This window comes from Caretta caretta, chromosome 2 (assembly GCF_965140235.1).
Source record: "Caretta caretta isolate rCarCar2 chromosome 2, rCarCar1.hap1, whole genome shotgun sequence".
Classification (NCBI taxonomy): Eukaryota; Metazoa; Chordata; order Testudines; family Cheloniidae; genus Caretta; species Caretta caretta.
The window spans coordinates 157,649,967-157,669,772 of NC_134207.1; the positions used below are offsets into that span (position 1 = coordinate 157,649,967).

At 38.5% G+C, this 19,806-nt stretch overlaps 1 protein-coding gene across 2 annotated transcripts in view; it reads left to right on the top strand.

Annotated features, from left to right (window-relative positions):
- The window catches only part of LOC125631914 (palmitoyltransferase ZDHHC11), a 91,707-nt gene that overhangs the window by 56,212 nt on the left and 15,689 nt on the right, over positions 1-19,806 (top strand). For both annotated transcript variants that reach the window (XM_048839384.2, XM_048839383.2), the window contains exons 5-8: positions 455-579; positions 2,052-2,207; positions 8,828-8,949; positions 12,049-12,107. In XM_048839384.2, coding sequence (XP_048695341.1) covers positions 455-579; positions 2,052-2,207; positions 8,828-8,949; positions 12,049-12,107 — 462 coding nt within the window. The remainder of the gene's footprint in view (positions 1-454; positions 580-2,051; positions 2,208-8,827; positions 8,950-12,048; positions 12,108-19,806) is intronic.

The following is a 19,806-nucleotide window of genomic DNA, read 5'->3' on the forward strand; positions in this document are numbered from 1 at the left end:
TTGCCTCTTCTATTCCATTGGCTTAAGTCATTTGAGAAACACGAGCTGTCAGGTTTAAACATCTGGGTGCTGGAGGCAGGCTATGTTTGGTGAGCAGCCAAAGATACTGAAACTCATACCACTGGACCAACAGAGCCCAATTATTTATTTTACCTTCAGTAGATGCCTAAAGGCATAAGGTTACACAGGCTTTTGCTTGAGAGGATGGCCTGTGAGGAGTGGAGGGAGTTAAGTGTTCATTTGTGTGGGGGTGGGTGTGTTTGGGGATGTGAATGAAGTATTTTAACTGAGATTGATATAATTTCATTCTTGTATTTTTTACTTGAAAGATATTTTATAAATAAACAAATACTGTTCTTTTAAATTAGTGGAAGTTCACAAAAGCTTCATTTCTGTGAAGCTGCATGCCTGGTCATCCTCTGAGTATAGTGTTTTGTTTCTCTTATGTACATAGGTTTTTCTTCAATGCTGTTGCCTCTGCTGTACTTGGTGTCTTCCTCCTGATACTGGTGATCCTTTATGTCTTCATCCAGTACTTTGTGAATCCAGCACAACTACGCACAGCACCTCAGTTTGAAAGTATTTTTCCACTGACTTAAAATATATTGTGTACTTTTGACGTAGTTTATCTAATGGTACGCTCCCAGAGATCCAGTTATGTATAAACTTCATTGAAAGAAGATGTCAATAGGACTTCTTGGTCAGAAGGTTGTTGGTTGACACTAGTGCAGTGCTGGGAGGGTGCTGTGATGTTAAAGATGGTCATTCTTCAGATGAGAAATTAAAGTGAGTTCTTTTCTGCCTCTCTCTTATGGTTTTCTTGGTGAAAGTTAAAGATTTCATACCTTTTCCCAAGATTAGGAAATATAACCCCTATGTACAGACCACCATATTCCTGACCTGGTTCTTTAATAAAACAAGTCCCTGTATATGATGGACTTCTGGGTCCCACAGTGGCTGCTGTGTTTTGCCTATGTAGTCAACTAACTTACTGTGTAAAGCATATACATTTAAACTGTCTTCACGTTCAACTAGAGGAATTTTACTGCACACATATGTCTTAGGAGTAGACACGTAGATATGTAGAAAGAGAATGTAAAAGTGCTTTTAAATACCCTTAAATTACTCAGATATTCCACTGGCCTAATCTAAATTTTGTTTCTAGCTCTATGAGAAATACTCTTAAATACATAATATCTAAAAAAGATATTTATATCAATTTTTCTGTCTTCCATAACACTGGAAATGGAGATTTAAACACAAGGCGATTTTAAATGATTTACCACATGTTTAGTAGATTTAGAGAGATGTATGACTTCTAGACTTCCAGAAATTAGTTGGGTTGATGGGGGAGAAGTATAAGTCTATCTGAAACTCATTCAAGTGAGGGTTTGCTGGAACCAGATGTGTGTGATGCAAAGCTTCCCCGTATAACTCTTCTAGCTATACCTTGATCCTGATCTGTAATACCTTCCTACCATTCCATTTCTGAGATTCAATTTGAGCAGAAAGTAATTGTGCCATGGTTAGCCAGTGCTTTGTGAGCTGGGTTTGGCTCAAACCACTGGATTTGTGACCTGAATCAAGATGTGAATCCAGATCTCCAGAAATGTTGGGACAGTGCTTTAGGGTAAAATTTTCAAAAGCACCTCTAAGTACCATTTTTCAAAAGTGATGAAGTACTTAGCCTCATACGTCCCATTGACTGTGAAGTAGACTTAGGCTTCTGATTCACTTACTTGCTTTGGAAAATTTTACCCCCGGTCTGTTACACTCCCGCACTCCCCAATCTTCAGTTTTTGAGGACCCATGAGTAGTCCAAGTAAACAGAGCTAGGAAGTCTATTTATCCTTCTGGTTCTGTTTTAGAAAGTTTTTTAAATCAAAACAAATAAGAGGTGAATAGCCTTGTGCAAAGAACCGTCAAAAAGCCCAGTTGTTAAGGGACAGTTACTTGAGCTGTAGGAGAGACTGTGGGTAACTTGGTTTTTCCTATTTCCATTACCAGAAGGATGAAGTGTTTTATTTTCCCCCTTTACTTTGCCCTGGTAGGAGTCATTGGAAACAACACATGGTTGGCCTTTCTTCCTGTTGCTCCTGCGGAGACTGCAGCAGCTGGAATCCTGACTATAGCGGTGATCACTGTGCTCCTGGGAATTGCATCGCTCCTGCTACTGGGACACTTGTTGATATTTCATCTTTACCTCTGTATGTAATATTTCTCGATAAGCAGGTGGGCAATGATTGTTTCAGGAACATCCTTCTCAGTCTGTTGCGATCAACAACTATAAAGGTTCCATCTTTTTAATTTGTTTTAAATATCTATAAACCCACGTATGGAAAACTTCAGCCTCAGTGGCCAAAGCTCATTGGTGATAAGCAACTGATAACAGAGAGTTATAACAGAAAGTGTTGGGCAACTATGTCCCCAATAATACGTTACATTTTGCATGCACAAATGCAGTTTGGCCAGAAAATGTACCAATAACAGAAAAAGACGAAGACTGATTATTTGAATTAGCTTAATTATCAAAGAGTGAACATCACCCCTGTGGAAAATCCTGCATACAAAATGAAATGTATACTCTTCCTATAAATGGAAAGAAATAATTCTGCTTCCTTTTAAAGGGTTTACTTTTAGAGGGTCTAAAGAGGGATCAAAGATTCTCTTTATTTGGCATTTTTAAAATCAAGTTTGTGTCTTTCCTAAAGATATGATAGTTCAATGAGAAGTTCTGGGCTTGATGCATGAATTATGGGGTGAAATTCGATAGTTTGTGACTAGATAATCATAATCCCTGCTGGCCTTAAAAATCTATTAATCTACAAATATATACTTTTCGCGTAGCTAACTATCTTTCAGTATCTTCCTTTGGTCAATACGGACCAATATTTGTAATCTTGTGTCCCTTCAACTTTTCAGTTTTCCAAAGAGAAGAACTTGATTCTTATTTGCATGTTGTTTGACATGCAGACATTCAGAAGTGTTGGAAGAATATTTTCTTTAATATTTGTTTGTTTCATTTTTAATTGTCCACTGCTTTGGTGGATATGCATAGCAGTTCATTAACAATAAAATGCAAATGCATCCAACGTATGTTTTTAGGTACGGTGAAGTTGAAAGTTTCTATATGCGACTGGGGTAGAGGAGAACATCGAGAGTATATTCAGTGCCGGTGCATCACTTAACGCATCGTCTTGCAGTTACCAAATAAATACATTTTAAGTTCCATTTAAAATATTTATACTTTTTGTTTTCAAATATGTTTTCCTAACTAGTTTTCAAAATAATATGAAGGGCATGTAATTTCAAAACTTATGAATTGAGCCTGCCTGGTTGGCCTCTCTGCTGCTTTTGTTTCACTTTATGGTTATTTCTCCCTCTTTCCACCCCTCTCCTGATCATCACCTCTTCCTGCCTCACTTCCACAAATGCACTTCAGTTGAAGTGATATATAAGATGTAATGGCGTTTTGATCTTGATCATATGGCCAACTGATCTTGCCAGTTGTGCTTTCTGTTTTTGCAAGTATGTGGGGTGAGAAGAACCAGCCTGCTTATGCCAGGTAAAAGGACTGGAGTGGCACAAAGGAGCCCTAAAAGCCCTGGTTCCAGCTGGGGGAGAATTCTCCCAGTGGAGACACTACAAAAGAGAGCTAGGAATCCATCTTCCAAGGACCCTTTTGCAAGCCCTGGCATGGTGAATGAGCTGGGGGTGGGGCCACGACACACTGAATTGCAGAAATTCCAAGCACCACTGTGGCCCAGAAGGCAGACCAGGGACGTTGCTGTTAAAATGCAGAGAGCCAAGGGGGCCCATCTAACTACCCCAGGGGCTTCTCCAGACCCTGTATCTGCCCAGATTGGAAGGGCGCAAAGGTGGCTTTTAATGCCACCACAGCCTACCTTCACCCTGGACTGCAAGTTTTGTGCCGCACCTCTTTTTGAGGCATAGCACAGAATCTCACCCCTGGTGTAAACACAACCAGCTTCAAATCTTTCCTTTTCCAGAGCAAAGACATTTTTACCACCATGAAATATCTGAGCTGGAAAAGCATTCTAGATATTGGCATGTCAAGAAGTACACTAAACGTTAAAAGGTTCTCTTATACAGCGTGCTTTGCAAAGCTGCATTCCATACTTTAATTGTAATGTTTTTCCTCTGTGTAGATATTTTTACCTAAGTAAAAAAAAATTGGGAGCTTTTGAGTGTTTCTTGTTTTTCACGAAGGAAACCGATTGATTAATTACCAGTGACATGGGTGCCTCTTTATTGAAATCCACAGCATTCTATGCTTTTTACGGTGACTCTCTTCCCTTCTTACTGTATTTGATCAGATTAAAGGTTCCAGAGTACTTCACTGGTAGCCTAGCTTTCTTCATGTTTTTCTTTTTAAAGTCCAGAGTATGGGGTAGTACTAAAATAATTATTACCAAGGTGTTTGACCTTTTCAAATGTGCTTCTTGACAATGTTTTGCCATAGTCATGCGACTACTCAACAAATCAGACTTTGACCTTTATAATATTTTTTTAATCATCCTTTGATTGCTTTGGCAAAGCATGATACGTTTAAAAATTATCCATACCTGTTGAATCAGATATTCACATACCTCTTGAAAATTAACTGTTTGGACTGTGTAGGTAGGTTGGAGGATATAATTAAATATCCACGATATTCACACCATTGCAAATATTCTTTGAATTTAATAGCCACAAAACTTCTATTCCCAGAAAACCTTTAATTTAGTAAAGCTGGTAAATAAAGATTTATTTATTTTAACATACATTTTTTAGAACATCTGAATTCCAAACAAACGTTTGAAAATTGGGAAATGTATAGTACGTTCCCACAATCACCCTTTGAAATCACTTGCTATAAATGCAAACCTAATGCTATGATTCATTTTTTCATGTCAGTTCTCCTTTGTAGAAGAGATGGAAGTGACTTATTGTGTCATCAAATAGAACTCTCTGCAATACAGGATTTGTCACTGTAGCTTATGATCTAGTCATAAATGTCTATCCATGCATAAAAGTTCTTATGATGCTCAAAACTATGCATGGTTCTTGATGAAAGCTATAATTTTTGTGAAGAATTTCTGAAGCACTTGGAATGTTTTTCCCTACAGTGCACACAGTATTCAGTTAACTTCCCAGCAAAGTTTTTAATAGAACCTTGTTTGCTAACTCTCCTTAAGGATTAGTAAATGCAACACATTTGGAATTTGTAGGTTAACGTTGTTGTTTTTATTTGTTTATGTGAGATGGCAAATAAGTTAAACTTTATGCAAAATGAAATACTAGTAATTTTTGGAGGTTTCAGATCTTAAATGGCCATAGTCCATCTCTAGCTTTACAGTACATGATTCTTCTCTGTCAGGACATCAACCATACAAAAATTCAAGTGGAAAGACACTTTCTGATGGATGTTAGAGGACAGATGGTATAAAATTTAGCTTTATGAAAAAGTCTTAACACCTTAACTATGGAATTGCTACTGAGACTACATAATTCCACTCTAATGTTTTGAAGCACTGAGATATGTGCACTTAATTGTTGCAATGCACCCAAAAAGAATAAACTAGTATATGTTAAAGGCATTAACAAAGAAAAAAACATTTATATTTTAGTGCAACTTAAGATTACACTGTTGTATACTTGCATTTATATCTACTTTTCTTAGCCAGGCTATGATTAGAGGGAAGTTTGCTGATTCTTGGTCAATCAATGCAAATGTTTGGGAATAGTACCTCCCAGCCAGTAGGTGGAGACAATACAATGAACGCTTTTGGTGGTGTCATCCCTCTATATGTGGGGCTTGCTTGTTCACCACAGGTCTATTTCTCTCTCAAGCAGGGATCGAAAGCTACACAGTGCCCCGAAATAAAGAAAAATGGGCCTGGAGTCACTCATGGGAGAGGACTCCTGTAGCTGGGCAGGGTATTAACAGGTTTATGGCTCTAACTCCTGCTTTTGTGGGCAGCATGTTTCCAAGCCAGGAAGCCCCCTCCTGAGTCACCTGAACCTCATGCCCCCCAGAGAGGCTCTTTTCCTTGCTGCAGGGCAGCCTCTTCTGGGCCTTCAAACATCCCAGAACTGGACACACATTTAAACTCTGCCACAGCTCCTCTTTTTCTGCTCCCAAAGTTAGGGGACAAATGTGGGGCTGCGTCTTCAACTGTTCCCCCACATATGTCTCTCCTCCCAGGACCCCGACATGGAGCCAGGGAGAGCTGCACTGGGCTCATGGCTTAGACTCAAGGGCAGCTGAGTTGGCTGTGAGGTGCTCAAAGAAAACAACAGAGTGACAACAGGGAACGGTGAAAATGGCCTCAGGAATTCCGCAAGTGCAGGAAAAAGGAAAATACTCTGGTTTAAAAAACAAACAAACACCTGGCAGAATTACCCAGTAATTTCCTATCAAGCTCCTGCAGATCTTTACAACCACTTCCAGTTCATCCACAAGTCAAGCACAGGGATTGTCCAGGGGTGGGAACTACCAAACAGACTAACCAAGTCAGTTGTACTTGCTTTCCAGAAGGAATGCAAAGGTACTTGCTGAAAATCCTTGTGTAGAAATGTCCATTTTAAGGATAATGAGGTCACCCAGACCTGACACAAACAGAACTTTGGTACAGGGGAAAAAAAGAGGGGTTTCATGATGTCTGGTCCCATGCTCCGGGTACCCATGCAGTGGGGCCTGCAATCATGCATACCTCTGGTAGTGGAAAGGAGGAGCAACACTGGCTGACCCACTACCCATTCAGGTTTGGCCCCACCAGGTCTCTGTTGTGACAAGGGGGTAGTGGAACCAAAACTGTGTGAATGGTGTTGTGATCTCCATGCATAGGGGTGTGGGTCGCAATGCCGCTCAATTCTGGCCTCACAGCCCCTCTGTCGTGATGAAGGATCCGGGAGCAGTGGAGCAGCCAGTGTTACTCCTCCTCACCAGGGCTTCCCCCCGACCCCAGGGGCCTGCCCGTCCTTGCCCCACTTCCAACAGCCTGCATCCTCTCTCAAGATGGGGAGTAACACTGCAGTTGGGTGGGCCGGGCTAGAAGGCAAGGGCTGATGATGGTACAGACCAGGCAGGCAAGGTGCTGGGGCCATCAGCTGCAGCGGGCATGGCCCCACAGGGTTTGATGTGTGTACATTGGGAAAAATTTTTAGGGGTGCCTGTGTACACAGCCTATTTCTCTAGAGCAATGCTTCAGCCTGCACAGAATCTGCTACAGGAAATGGTGAAAGAACTTTCTTAAAAAGGTATCAGGGATTTTTTTCCTCTTGTCTTCAGGCTGCTTGGCCTGTTGTTGCTGTTGATTAGGAATGGGGGAGCAAGAAATTTGTGGCTTGGTTTTCTTCCAAATCTGCTAGAACTACTGGTACAGCAAGCAGATGTAAAAAGTTAAATCACTTGTTTTTCCTTAACTGTATCCATTTCAAAATGTATTGATCAGAGACAAGGGATGAGAAAAAGAAATCAGACTCCTGATCCATTACGTTTTCCTTGTTCTTGTGGAAATGTACCAGTATTCGGTTACTGTGTGAGACTTGATGGTAGAAATTGGCAAAAGAAAGTTTTATTGAAGTGTAAAACCACATGAATCTCATCTGGTTTCATGTTCCATCACCATCTTGAATACCAATCATATATGTAGGCAGAGTTGCTAAGATTAACAATCAATTGGGGTAAATGTTAAGCTTGTATCAAAATTTTACAGACTTTTGGCATGCTTTCAGGGTTGAAACTTGGCCATTCTGAGTGCATTTTATTTAAGAACACAAGAATGGCCTTACTGGGTCAGAGCAATGGTACATCTAGCCCAGCATCCTATCTTCCAATAGGGGCCAATGCCAGATGCTTCAGAGGGAATGAACAGTTATGGGCAATTATTGAGTGATCCATTCCCTGTCATCCCAGGAACTGGCAGTCAGAGGCTTAGGGACACTCAGAGCATGGGTTTTCATCTCTGACTAATTTGGCTGATAGCTACTGATGGATCTTTCCTCCATGAACTTATCTAATTCTTCTTTTAACCCAGTTATACTTTTGATCTTCATAACATCCCCTGGCAATGAGTTCCACAGGTTGACAATGCTTTGTGTGGAGAAGTACTTAGTGATACTGGGTTCTTTCTAACTGGAAATTCCAAAGTGAAACGTAAGTTTCCATCAGCATGGATTGAAATTGAAGAGAACTTTCACACATAGACATGGCCAGAATGAAATAGCTCAGTTTGAACAGCTCTACTTGCTATTCAAAGCTTAGATGGAAGCTTTTTAACTCTGTGTTTCTCTCTTTGTGAGCACCTAAAATTTCTTTTAATCTTTTCAGGACTTCCTGTGCTCTGAACATAGTATTAGTGCAGCCTCTTGAAAACTTGACTGTCATTCTGCCAGTAACAACTGGTTGCAGCCAAATCACGCTATGGAACATGTCAGGGACACTTCTCCACTGTTATATCATTATAAGTGTGTTGATTTACAGTTTCTAATGCCAAATCCCACATGATGATGATTGATGAAGCTGAAGTTTATCACAATAGAATATTCATAAGGAAATATAATTCTACCAAGTGCTACGATGATTAGATGCTATTGATGATAGAGATGAAACAAAATGACCACTTCACAGCCTTTCGAGTGTGCTAAATATAAATGCAGAAAAAAAGAAATACACATTGTGGGTCCTTGATTCAGGTGGTGTAGAGAGGTTGGATAATCCCATATATTTAAAATGTGGTGCTAGTTTTTTGTGCTGTAAATTGCATAGCTACATGGGATAAGTTTAAATTAAATTGTAGTTTGTGTTCTTTGTTGTAAACAGTGGGTAAGAAGCTGAGTACTTTTGACTATATCACAGAGCAGCGACGCACACAGAATACCAGGGACCCAGAAAGTGATGTGGAAGTGACAGAAAATACATCTGTCAGAATGGATCCCCTACAGGTAGGACCTTGCATCCAGAAATTCATCTTCTTTCTGGTGCCTGTGAGTTCTGCAAAGTTAGTGTTGGAAATTGATATGGTGGGCCAGAAATCTAGGGATTCTATCACCTGAGAAGGAAGGATTCTTTGATTGCTAACAGATGGATTCACCAAGGGCAAGTCATGCCTGACTAATCTAATTGCCTTCTGTGATGAGATAACTGGCTCTATGGATGCGGGGAAAGCAGTGGACCTGTTATTCCTTGACTTTAGCAAAGCTTTTGATACAGTCTCCCACAGTATTGTTGCCAGCAAGTTGAAGAAGTATGGGCTGGATAAATGGACTATAAGGTGGATAGAAAGCTGGCTAGATCATCGGACTCAACAGGTAGTGATCAATGGCTCCATGTCTCGTTGGCAGCCAGTATCAAGTGGAGTGCCCCAAGGGTTGGTCCTGGGGCCGGTTTTGTTCAATATCTTCATAAATGATCTGGAGGATGGTGTGGACTGCACCCTCAGCAAGTTTGCAGATGACACTAAACTGGGAGGAGTGGTAGATATGCTGGAGGATAGGGATAGGATACAGAGGGACCTAGACAAATGAGAGGATTGGGCCAAAAGAAATCTGATGAGGTTCAACAAGGACAAGTGCAGAGTCCTGCACTTAGGACAGAAGAATCCCATGCATTGCTACAGATTAGGGACCGAGCGGCTAGGCAGCAGTTCTGCAGAAAAGGACCTAGGGGTTACAGTGGACGAGAAGGTGGATATAAATCAACAGTGTGCCCTTGTTGCCAAGAAAGCTAACAGTATTTTGGGCTGTATAAGTAGGAGCATTGCCAGCAGATCGAGGGACGTGATTGTTTCCCTCTATTCGACACTGGTGAGTTCTCATCTGGAGTACTATGTCTAGTTTTGGGCCCCACACTACAAGAAGGATGTGGAAAAATTGGAAAAAGTCCAGCAGAGGGCAACAGAAATTATTAGGGAGCTGGAACACATGACTTATGAAGAGAGGCTGAGGGAACTGGGATTATTTAGTCTGCAGAAGAGAAGAATGAGGGGGGATTTGATAGCTGCTTTCAACTACCTGAAAGGGGGTTCGAAAGAGGATGGGTCTAGGCTGTTCTCAGTGGTGGCAGATGACAGAACGTGGAGTAATGGTCTCAAGTTGCAGTGGGGGGAGGTTTAGGTTGGATATTAGGAAAAACGTTTTCACTAGGAGGGTGATGAAGCACTGGAATGGGTTACCTGGGGAGGTGGTAGAATCTCCTTCCTTAAAGGTTTTTAAGGTCAGGCTTGACAAAGCCCTGGCTGGGAAGATTTAGTTGGGGATTGGCCCTGCTTTGAGCAGGGGCTTGGACTAGCTGACCTCCTGAGGTTCTTTCCAACTCTGATATTCTATGAGCTCAGGAAAAGTTTTCACCAAGTCAGCCACAATGCTGATAAGGGAATTTTTTTTCCAGCAAATTGTTTTACTGTAGGTAGCTTGATAAATGCTGGACTAAGACAACTAAGTGCTATCTCATATTGAAAGATGGACCTTAAACCATGGACCTAAAAACACCTGCAAAAAACAATTTGGATCCAGCATGGGTTTAAATTAAAAAAACAAGCTGATGGTGTACTGGACTGTTGCCTTCACCACCCGTTTATATGGATATACATTCTGGGCGTGTTTTCTTTCAGTATGTCCACCTGACAAGTTTCACCAGCACCAGAGTGCATATGCTAAGTGGCAGTGCAAAATCACCAATGTTGAGGTGCTGAAGCAAAGAAAGACCATGAACACTGAGGTCATATGATTAGACTTCGGCTTTGTGTCCACATTTAAAAATTGTTAATAGTTAGCACCTGAAGGGCTACAGAATGCCAATATTCTGAGCTGAAGCTAGGAAAGCAAACAAGGCAAACATTATAAAAGATATGAGGAATGTCTGCAGTTTAACCTAAAACTCTGTCTCATCAATATTGCCACCTCCTAGCATTCAGAAGTCTTGATTCATGCCCCCAAAATGTATGAAATTGGCTTTAAAATTCTGAGCATTCTATTTTGTTTTGTTTTGAAAGTGGAGTTCTTTTTATTTGCCTTCCAGTTTTTGAGCTCTTCAGGTTCATGTTTTCAAGCTTTCCTTCCCAATCCTGAGGGCTACGCATTTCCAACTTTTTTTTTTCCCTTAAATGAAAGCTGACTTGTGCAATCACTTGAGTCCAAGAGCTGGAGATTTAAGAAAAGCTCCAAATATCATAAGACTTCTGTTTAAAATCATAAGTGGCAACACTGTAACATCAACAACACCAGAAAGCAAAATCTTGCAGCTGACTGTGAATTGTCTAATAATGTATTCATGTTGAAGAACACCAGCATATTGACCTCCTAATAAATAACATCCGTGCAAATGAGAGACTAACCTGGTGCCCCAGATTGGTTATCTAGATCAGTGAAGCATGTGGGAAAGAATGCCTTTTCTGTTGGTCTTAAAAATGGCAAATGCTGTTGTCCATCATAATAACTATTTTCTTTAATAGTCATCTTTATATTCAAAGAGCCACTATATGTTGTGTGTTCTGACTTTCAGGTACAAGTATTGCTTTGAACATTTGATCCAATGAACATTTAAAATGAAACCTCAACATCTACAATCTTAAGAAGAAGAAGAATGCATAACCTACTGTAAAAATGTTGACACCCATTCCTCCTGCTTTCCTCTAATCTTCCCATTTCTTGTTTTCTTCTGTGTAATGTGGTTTCTGACCTTTAGATTGTAAGCTTTTGGGGGCACAGACTCTGTGTGTGTGTGTGTGTGTGTGTGTGAGAGAGAGAGATACCTAACATATTGTTGAGTGCTGGATAAATAAGATCAATGATATTAAAACAGGAGATTTTTGCCCACCCATAGAATGAGACTTATTCAACAAGTAAAGAGTTTGTTTATTTGTTTAATAAATTAGTGTACTATTTTAAAAATGTATTTTAATAGCATTATATAAATATTTGTTTTACCTCATTTGCTCAAAGCAATATAAACCTTTCAAAAATATTGTCTAGAGACTGTCTAGAGGCACAAAATTCTAACAGGTGGTGGGGGTTTTGTTTGTTTGTTTTTTGGGTTTTTTTTAGGATTTGTCTTTATCAAGTCAACAAAAGGAGTGTGAGGTTTCAGTTTCATCTCGATCTGGGTAAGTTAAATACAAAATTAAATAGAATGTATCCATGTTTAAAGCCTACCTTAGCTGTGCATAACTACAGTTAACAACTTTTATCTGAAAATTTAAAAATTGGTGTTCGATTCAAATCAGTGTGTGATGTCTGGGGCAGGGATCATGTGTGGTGTAATACCACACTCATCATTAGTATTTAGCAATAATGACTTTGTATCATATAAAGCCAAATCGTGGAGGTGGTGGTAGCAGCTTCATAGTAAAGGTAGCACTGTGATTTGTAGGAAATTCAGGAGTAAAATCCCTCTTTTAAATACCTTAAAGATTAGATTGCTTCACCAAAATTTAGCATATTAATTTCTTAGAGGACAATTGAATTTTCTGTGACGTTTTCAGACAATCATCTTGCAAGATTTGAAAAGGAAGCATTGGAAAGTGGCCCCTCTTAACGTGTGGTCCTGGGAGCCTAACACTTTTTTGTCTCTTCAGATCTAACAGCCTAGAGTCCATGGCAACTCCAGACTTCACACACAGCTTTGATAACATCTCAAGCATGGCTGCATTTAAAAGAAATAATCAGATTTTTCCCTTTTTCTCATAATTTACTTCTCCACAATGGGAACTTAGTGGAAATGGTGGTCTCCATTCTTGGAATGCTGTCACCCTGCTTTCCTGTCTAGAACTGTGCTCAGCACAGACAGCCTGCTAAGATAGGCTGTTCAGAAGGCAGGCAATGAGAGAGGGACTTCTGAGGCAGAAGAGATAGAAGAAGGGTAGCTGTCCAGGATGATAAGCCCAGTAGAGTACACTCCTCCCTAAAGCTCTTCGCTGGAGGGCTTAAAATCTATCTTCCTTTCCCTTTCTCTCCCAAATGAGAAACCAATTTGTTATCCTAGCACTCTCCCCACTCAACGTGATTGACTTCTTCATGCTCTCTGCAATCTGCTGTTGGCCTTATCTCCCCGTTCCGTACACCATATAGTGAAATCTTGGTTCTATTGAAATCCATGTCAAAATTCCAATTGACTTCACTGGGGCCAGGATTTCAACCCAAGTCTCCTCTCTCCTGCCTGACCTCCCTGATATAATCTAGCTTCCCCATTAGTGGTTCCCAGTTTAGAGGAGGAATTTGGTACAAGTAGTGAGGGAGGCAGATCACACTGGGTGCACAGGTTAGAGTAAATGACTTCTTGCAATAGAGAAGGCAAGTTGAGACTGGTTTCTTCCATGACTCCTGATTTATCTTGCTTGCCTGAAACTAGAAACCATCCCTCTTTTTATTAAGGCAACCGTACAATAAAATATTAACATTGTACATATTCAGGATCAGATTCATATTCAAACAACCTGGCTGAAGACCCAGGAACAGCTGTTTGATTTTGAGTAATCTTAGCTCTTACTCACAATGAATAATCACTCTGATAATAAGGAATTTATTCCAAGGAAATATTAATTAAAGTAGCTAAGGAAGAATCCCTTGGCAACAAGAAATTAAAAAAAAAATGTCCAAAGCTGCTATGGTCAGCTGCATGAATGGGTGATTTTTTAATTATTATCTTAGTGACCTAAGTTTCTTTTTAACCCACGAATTACTATGAATAGTTATATTTGGGCTCCAGTCTTCAAGTTTCACCCAGTATTTGGAAGGTCTGTTATTAATCCAGTTGATCACATCTTTTAATTGTGATGCATAATAATAAGCCAAATTAGGGAAAGCTACTTCACCCCATTTTGTAAGCTTATACACACCTTTATACAGAACCACACTTTTTTCTTTTTTTCCATATGGATTTTAATAGCACATCCTGCCATGTTTTTGATGTCATGTCAGGGATACAGACAGGGATAGAGTGAAACAAAAATAACTTTGAAAGGACATTTCAAATTTCAGATGTGTTCTATTCCTCCAAGTATTTTATTCCATATTGGAGGGTAATTTTGCCTTAAAAATATTTGTATGTTTTTCCATAGTATTTATTCCTAAATATTTTAAAGATTTCTTTATCCATTTAAAGTTATGTCGCTGAACATAGGGGTTTTTATACCTTTTCAGAAATATGAATTATTGACATTTCAGATTTCTTGTAGTTTATTCTGAATCCTCAACCGGCCCAGATTCCAAAGTCAGTTGTTTTGTCATTTTTAATGAGGTTTTTGGATCCTGCAAATATAGCAAGACATCATCAGCATACAAAGCTATTTTGTGTTCTAATCCAAAAGGCGTTTTGATACCCTTTACCGGGAATCTGTTTCTCACATTCATTGCAAATGGTTCCACTGCCAAAGCAATCAGGGTTGCCGGTTATCCCCCCTATCTTGTAGCTTCTTCAAATTAAAAGGAGGGGATTGATGACCATTAACCAAAACAGACGTTTGAGGATGATTATATAGGGCCAATGTGCCCCTATAAAACTGATTTCCAAAACCAAACCTTACCAAAATCTGCCTGAACTACTCCCACTCCAGCTAGTCAAAGGCTTCCTCAGCACCCAAAGAGATTCGTGCACATTAGAACTGGTAGAATTAACATTATAGATCAAATTCAGAGTTCTTCTGATATTATCAGATAGATGCCTGCCACCAACAGACCCAAATTGGTTAGAGTGAACATATCTGATGAGACTCCATCTGTTTGCTAGTACGTTGGCATAAATTTTAGCATCCACATGAACTAAAGAAATAGGTCAGTATGATGCACAATTGGTAAGATCATTTCCTTCTTTAGGAATGACAGACTTTGCCCCTTTCCATGAATCTGATATCTCATTCCCCTGCAATATGCCATTAAACAACACTTAGAGCTGTATAATACTCCCCAGAAAACCAATTGAAACCTGGAGTTTTATTGGATTTTAAATTCTTAATTACAACTTCAACTTCCTCTGCAGCAATCTGCGTACCAAGAGCTGCCACATCATCCCCAAGAGCTGAAGTAGTTTCACACTTCTCAAATATGTTTTTTATAAGTTCAGGATTTGGATGTTCTGAAACATACAAAATGTGGAAAATGTTTCATAAATCTGTTTTATGCCAGTTACTAAATCTCTTTTTATTTCTAATCAGAGGGATGGCTGATTTATCCTGTTTCTTTTTTAACTTTCTGGCTAAAAGTCTATGAGCTTTATTGTCCTTTTCATCATGATTTTGTTTAATGTTTTTAAGTGTTTGCTCATCCTTGCCTGTTTGTAACAGGTTAATCTTCCCTCTTATTGAAATTATTTTTATACACTCTTTTAGATCCTGTAGACTTATGTTTACCTTCCAAAACAGAAAGTTCTTTAACCAAACTCTCTCCTTCAAGAGCTCTCAGAGGTCTGATGCTTTATTTATAAGGATCCCCCTTATTATTACCTTTCAGCATCCCAGAGAACATTTAATTGATAACCATCATTGTCATTTTCTTCTATATATTTCTGGAAATATTCCAGCTTTTTAATTCTAAACTGGGGTCATAGAACAAAGCTCTATTCAATCACCAGGCCTTTTTGTTTTTCCTCCTGAATGCCCTGTGTGTATATTCGATTGATCCAAAGTGGGATTAAACACCTTGTTAAAACCCCCTCTAGAATAATTGCTCTTTCCCAAAAATTGATTTAAAAAGAAAGAAAGCATATACATTGGCTAAATTGAGAAGTTTTACCATTCAAGGACCCCTTAATTAAAATACATCTGTTCTCTGTATCTATGCGCTGTGCTGAAACAATAAAAGGGAAGTGTTTAGCAAAAAGTATTGCCACCCGTCTTCTATTAGATTGTCCTGCAGAGACCTATAGTAACTGTGTCCAAGAAGTATTCAGGTATTTATAATTTTTCTTCATGTTTCCTGTAAATAGATTGTACTAGAAACATCTTTTTTCAGTGATCAGAATACCCTTTTCCTTTTTGTTTGATTGTCCGTCCACCTAACATTAAGTCATTATATTAATAAACTCACCCATGAATGCCAAGTCTGCACTCACCCATAAATTATAAATTCTGAGCCCTAACATTTATATTAATATCTTTTCTATTAAAACATATACAACAATACTTAACATCTATGTCTGTTCTCTTGTTCTCTCTTTTTTAATGTTGTTGTAAAAGGAATTAATTTAACACTCTGAATGTAAAAATATGTTTCCAGACTCTTCTGCGTTTATCATGCTTTCAAATGCAGAGCTGAAATCATTGGATCTTCTGCTTGAAGTAGAATGGTAGATCTTATTAACTGCGTTTGCAGTCTCTTAAATTCCTATATCTCTGTACAGTTGTAAGGTGCTGTCAAATGGATAAGGAGTCCTTGCCCTGAATAGCTTATATTCTAAGTGTAGCATGGACCCGTTGATATAGCACTGGACTGTGTGCTAGGAGACATAGGTTTTACTCCAAGCTCTGTCATGAACTTGCTGTGTGACTTTGGGCAAGCCACTTAACCACGCTGCTCTTAAGTTTCCTCATCTGTAAAAGGAGATAATAATAATGGGATAATAATGCTTACCTGTGCTTTGTGGATATTTTCACATCTATGGATGACACAAACTGAATGGCTGGTTGTTGATTTTAGTGGTGCAATAATAGATAGAGAGGGAAGCCCCACCAGAAAGAAATAACAGGATTTTGGTTTGTGTTTGTAATTGTTCAGTGCTTTTATAGAGTAAACATCTGATTTAAAGTTCTACAAATTATGGTATTTTCCCTTTGATAGCTCTCTGTGCTTAGAGAAGAATTGGAACTTGTATTTAATTTAAAAACAGAAAAAATATGGAAAAATTCTAGAATCAAAGTTTTGATTTCATTTATTCACTTGAATTTCCACTGGCCCTGACTATTGCAGTGCTATGCTAAATATACCCACAATCTCCAATAATATAACTCCTGTAGGCTTGATTTAACTCTCCGACGATAAGATGCAACAAAACCTGAAGCAGCATACTTAGGGGATGAAATAACATCAGTATTTTGAAGAATTATTGTTTCAGCTGCTTGTAAAAATTAAAACTAATAGGCCATTAACAATGTGAATTATCTAACAGCCTGGTGTTCAGAGGTGTGTGCGCAAACATGCTCTGTAATTAGGCATGTGTAATCTCTGCGTCACTGATGTCAATATCAAACTTAACTGCTATTTTAAAGCTTTGTTTTTAAGGCGTTTTCTTTGTCTTAAGGCTTGGAAAGTATTAATGAAAATCCAAATATTTTGTATTGGCTGCCTTTGAACTGTTAATTGACTGAAGCTATAGCTAAGCAACAGAGAATAACACTGAAGGAGGACTGCAGTTTTATAATGTTAACTCTGATGTAATGTTCTCCAGCAGCAAAAGTACATGTAAGAGCAGAATGCTGTGAAACCAGGTATTCTCATAGCACATTCTATCTCACGGGGGTTTAAACTAACCTTGAACTACTCCACTAAACTAAATTGGTTCCCGGGTTTTATAGGACTGCTTTCTCATAACTCTGAAAACATTACAAGGGTAGCCTTGTTAATTCAGGAAAGTGTTGTGTAACTTTAAATTGAATGAACAGATCATCAGTGATAAAATAACACAAATTTTCAGCCTGATGAACAATGAAATACAGTGGCGGTTAGTGGCAAATACTTTTTTCTACAAGCCAGATCCTCAGCTGGTGTAAATTAGCATTACTCCATAGACTTCAATGGACTGGTGCAAGTTTTCACCAGGATCTGGCCCTCTATGTGAGGAAAATCTTATTTTTGTTCACACTTATTAATTGTAAATTTTAAAATAACTTTTTAAAGTAATTAGATTAATTGCAACATGTTTTGTTCAGTTTTAGTCTTGCCAAAATTTATTTCCTCCTCTTCTGTTACATGGAGTTTTTCTTTTAAGTTTAATTTCTCGTCATGGTTGCTTGAATTGGTTCTACTCTTACTTTTATTAAATAGTATCTCCTTGGCATGGCTCGTAAATTGACAGTTGAATAACTGTGTTAACAAGAGTGATGCTTTTGCTTTCTGTTCCTGCTTTCTGTGCTTTTCTTATTGTATCTGCAATAAATCAGTACTAAATTTAGTAAATAAGGTCTATTTTTAAAATGGGAGCCTGCATTTCTTTGTTTTGTTTTGCTTGGGAAGGCAAATATAAAAGTGTATTAACAGCACCTTTGTTTGTTACAGAATTACAGAAAATGTCAAAGAGGCAGACCTGATGCTAAGGAAACATAAGAGAATAAAAAAAAACCCCATGAATTAAACAATTAATAAACAGAGGGCATATTAGGAAGAAATATTAAATTCTTGCAGAGGTGGATAGCTAATCATGCTCATCAGGGAAACATATTTATGATTGGGAAGACACATTAAAAAAACTGCAAAAATTGAGTGTTTATGAAAATTTGCCCTGCTACAGTTTTAAGCATCTTAATGGTATGAAGTATTCTCTTCTAGGAGAGAGGCATATGTGTAATGGAGCCCCAAACAAAACCACTTGTTTAAAGAAATGTTACTTCCTGTACTGTATACCACAATCAAGGAAGTAAAGATACCATACTTTTAACTGTATTTATAAAATTACATTATATGAAATTTATCTCTGATCAAGGAAGTGGGAGAACTGCAGAGATATTTACTGATAATATTAAGATGTGGTACTGCAGAGATCTTCTCACAATCCACTGTTCTGCCAGATTCTGTTCTGCATCGCTACTTCCAATAAGATAGGAATTGTAGCTTTCTTCTAAATTGCTGGCAGAATATCTCTGTGGTGAGGCCAGCAGAGGATACTGTCTATATATGTTATGGTACTCTTTGTGCCTGTTGATCAATTTGTAAAGTAGATGGAATGCCTCCATAGGGTGTTAGGAAATTTAATGACTGTAGGCAAAGCACTTCACGATCACTTGACAAAAAATGCTATCTAAACGCAAAGCAGCCAGATTTTTCAAACTGAATTGCCTGAATTATCCAGATACATAAGGGTCCTGATTTTCATAGTTAAACATTCACAAGTCTTGCTGACTTTAGGCAGAAATATTTGTATTTAGCACCTCTGAAAATCAAACAGCTTACCTGGGATCATAAATATGGATTTAAGTGCCTAACTTTAGGCACCCAGTTCTAGATATATTGGCCAGTATTCTGCATAATATTAGAATTTCGTCTCTTCTCTTTTGTATATCCATCATGCAGTGGCCCTAGAAATGATCATTTTAATTAGTGGCCTCTTGTGGCGCTGCTCTGCTATTAGCCTATCTTGTTCTTTCACATTTATAGCAAATGGTCAGTTTCCACATAAAACTTCTTACCTTTTTTGGACCATTGAATCATATTCTCAGAGAATGAAAATGGAGAAAATCAAGTGACTTATTTTGCCATGACAAAGACCTTTCAAATGAGCCATTTCAGAAATTAAAGTCGAGTAAAAATATTTTGTAATTTTGGGTTTAAAAGATGAAATTGACTTTCTCTCAACTTAGTTTTATATGTCTAATGATGAGTTAGAGGTAAAGGAAGGTTTCTGTTAAATCATGTTTTAAAAGGCATTTGTTCTTACAGACTTGTTGAATGTTATGCAACTCTGGGATACCAATGAAATTTTACTGTAGGCACTGAGAACCTTTTAGCTAAAAAGTAATAAATACCCAGATGCTTGCACATAAGCCACCTTTCACAAATAAGGGATCAAGTCTTGTCCTGCGCAGAAAGTCAATAGAAGTATTGCTTGAGTATAGAGACTGTAAAATCAGGGTGAAATTCAATTCCTAACTGACTTTGCTT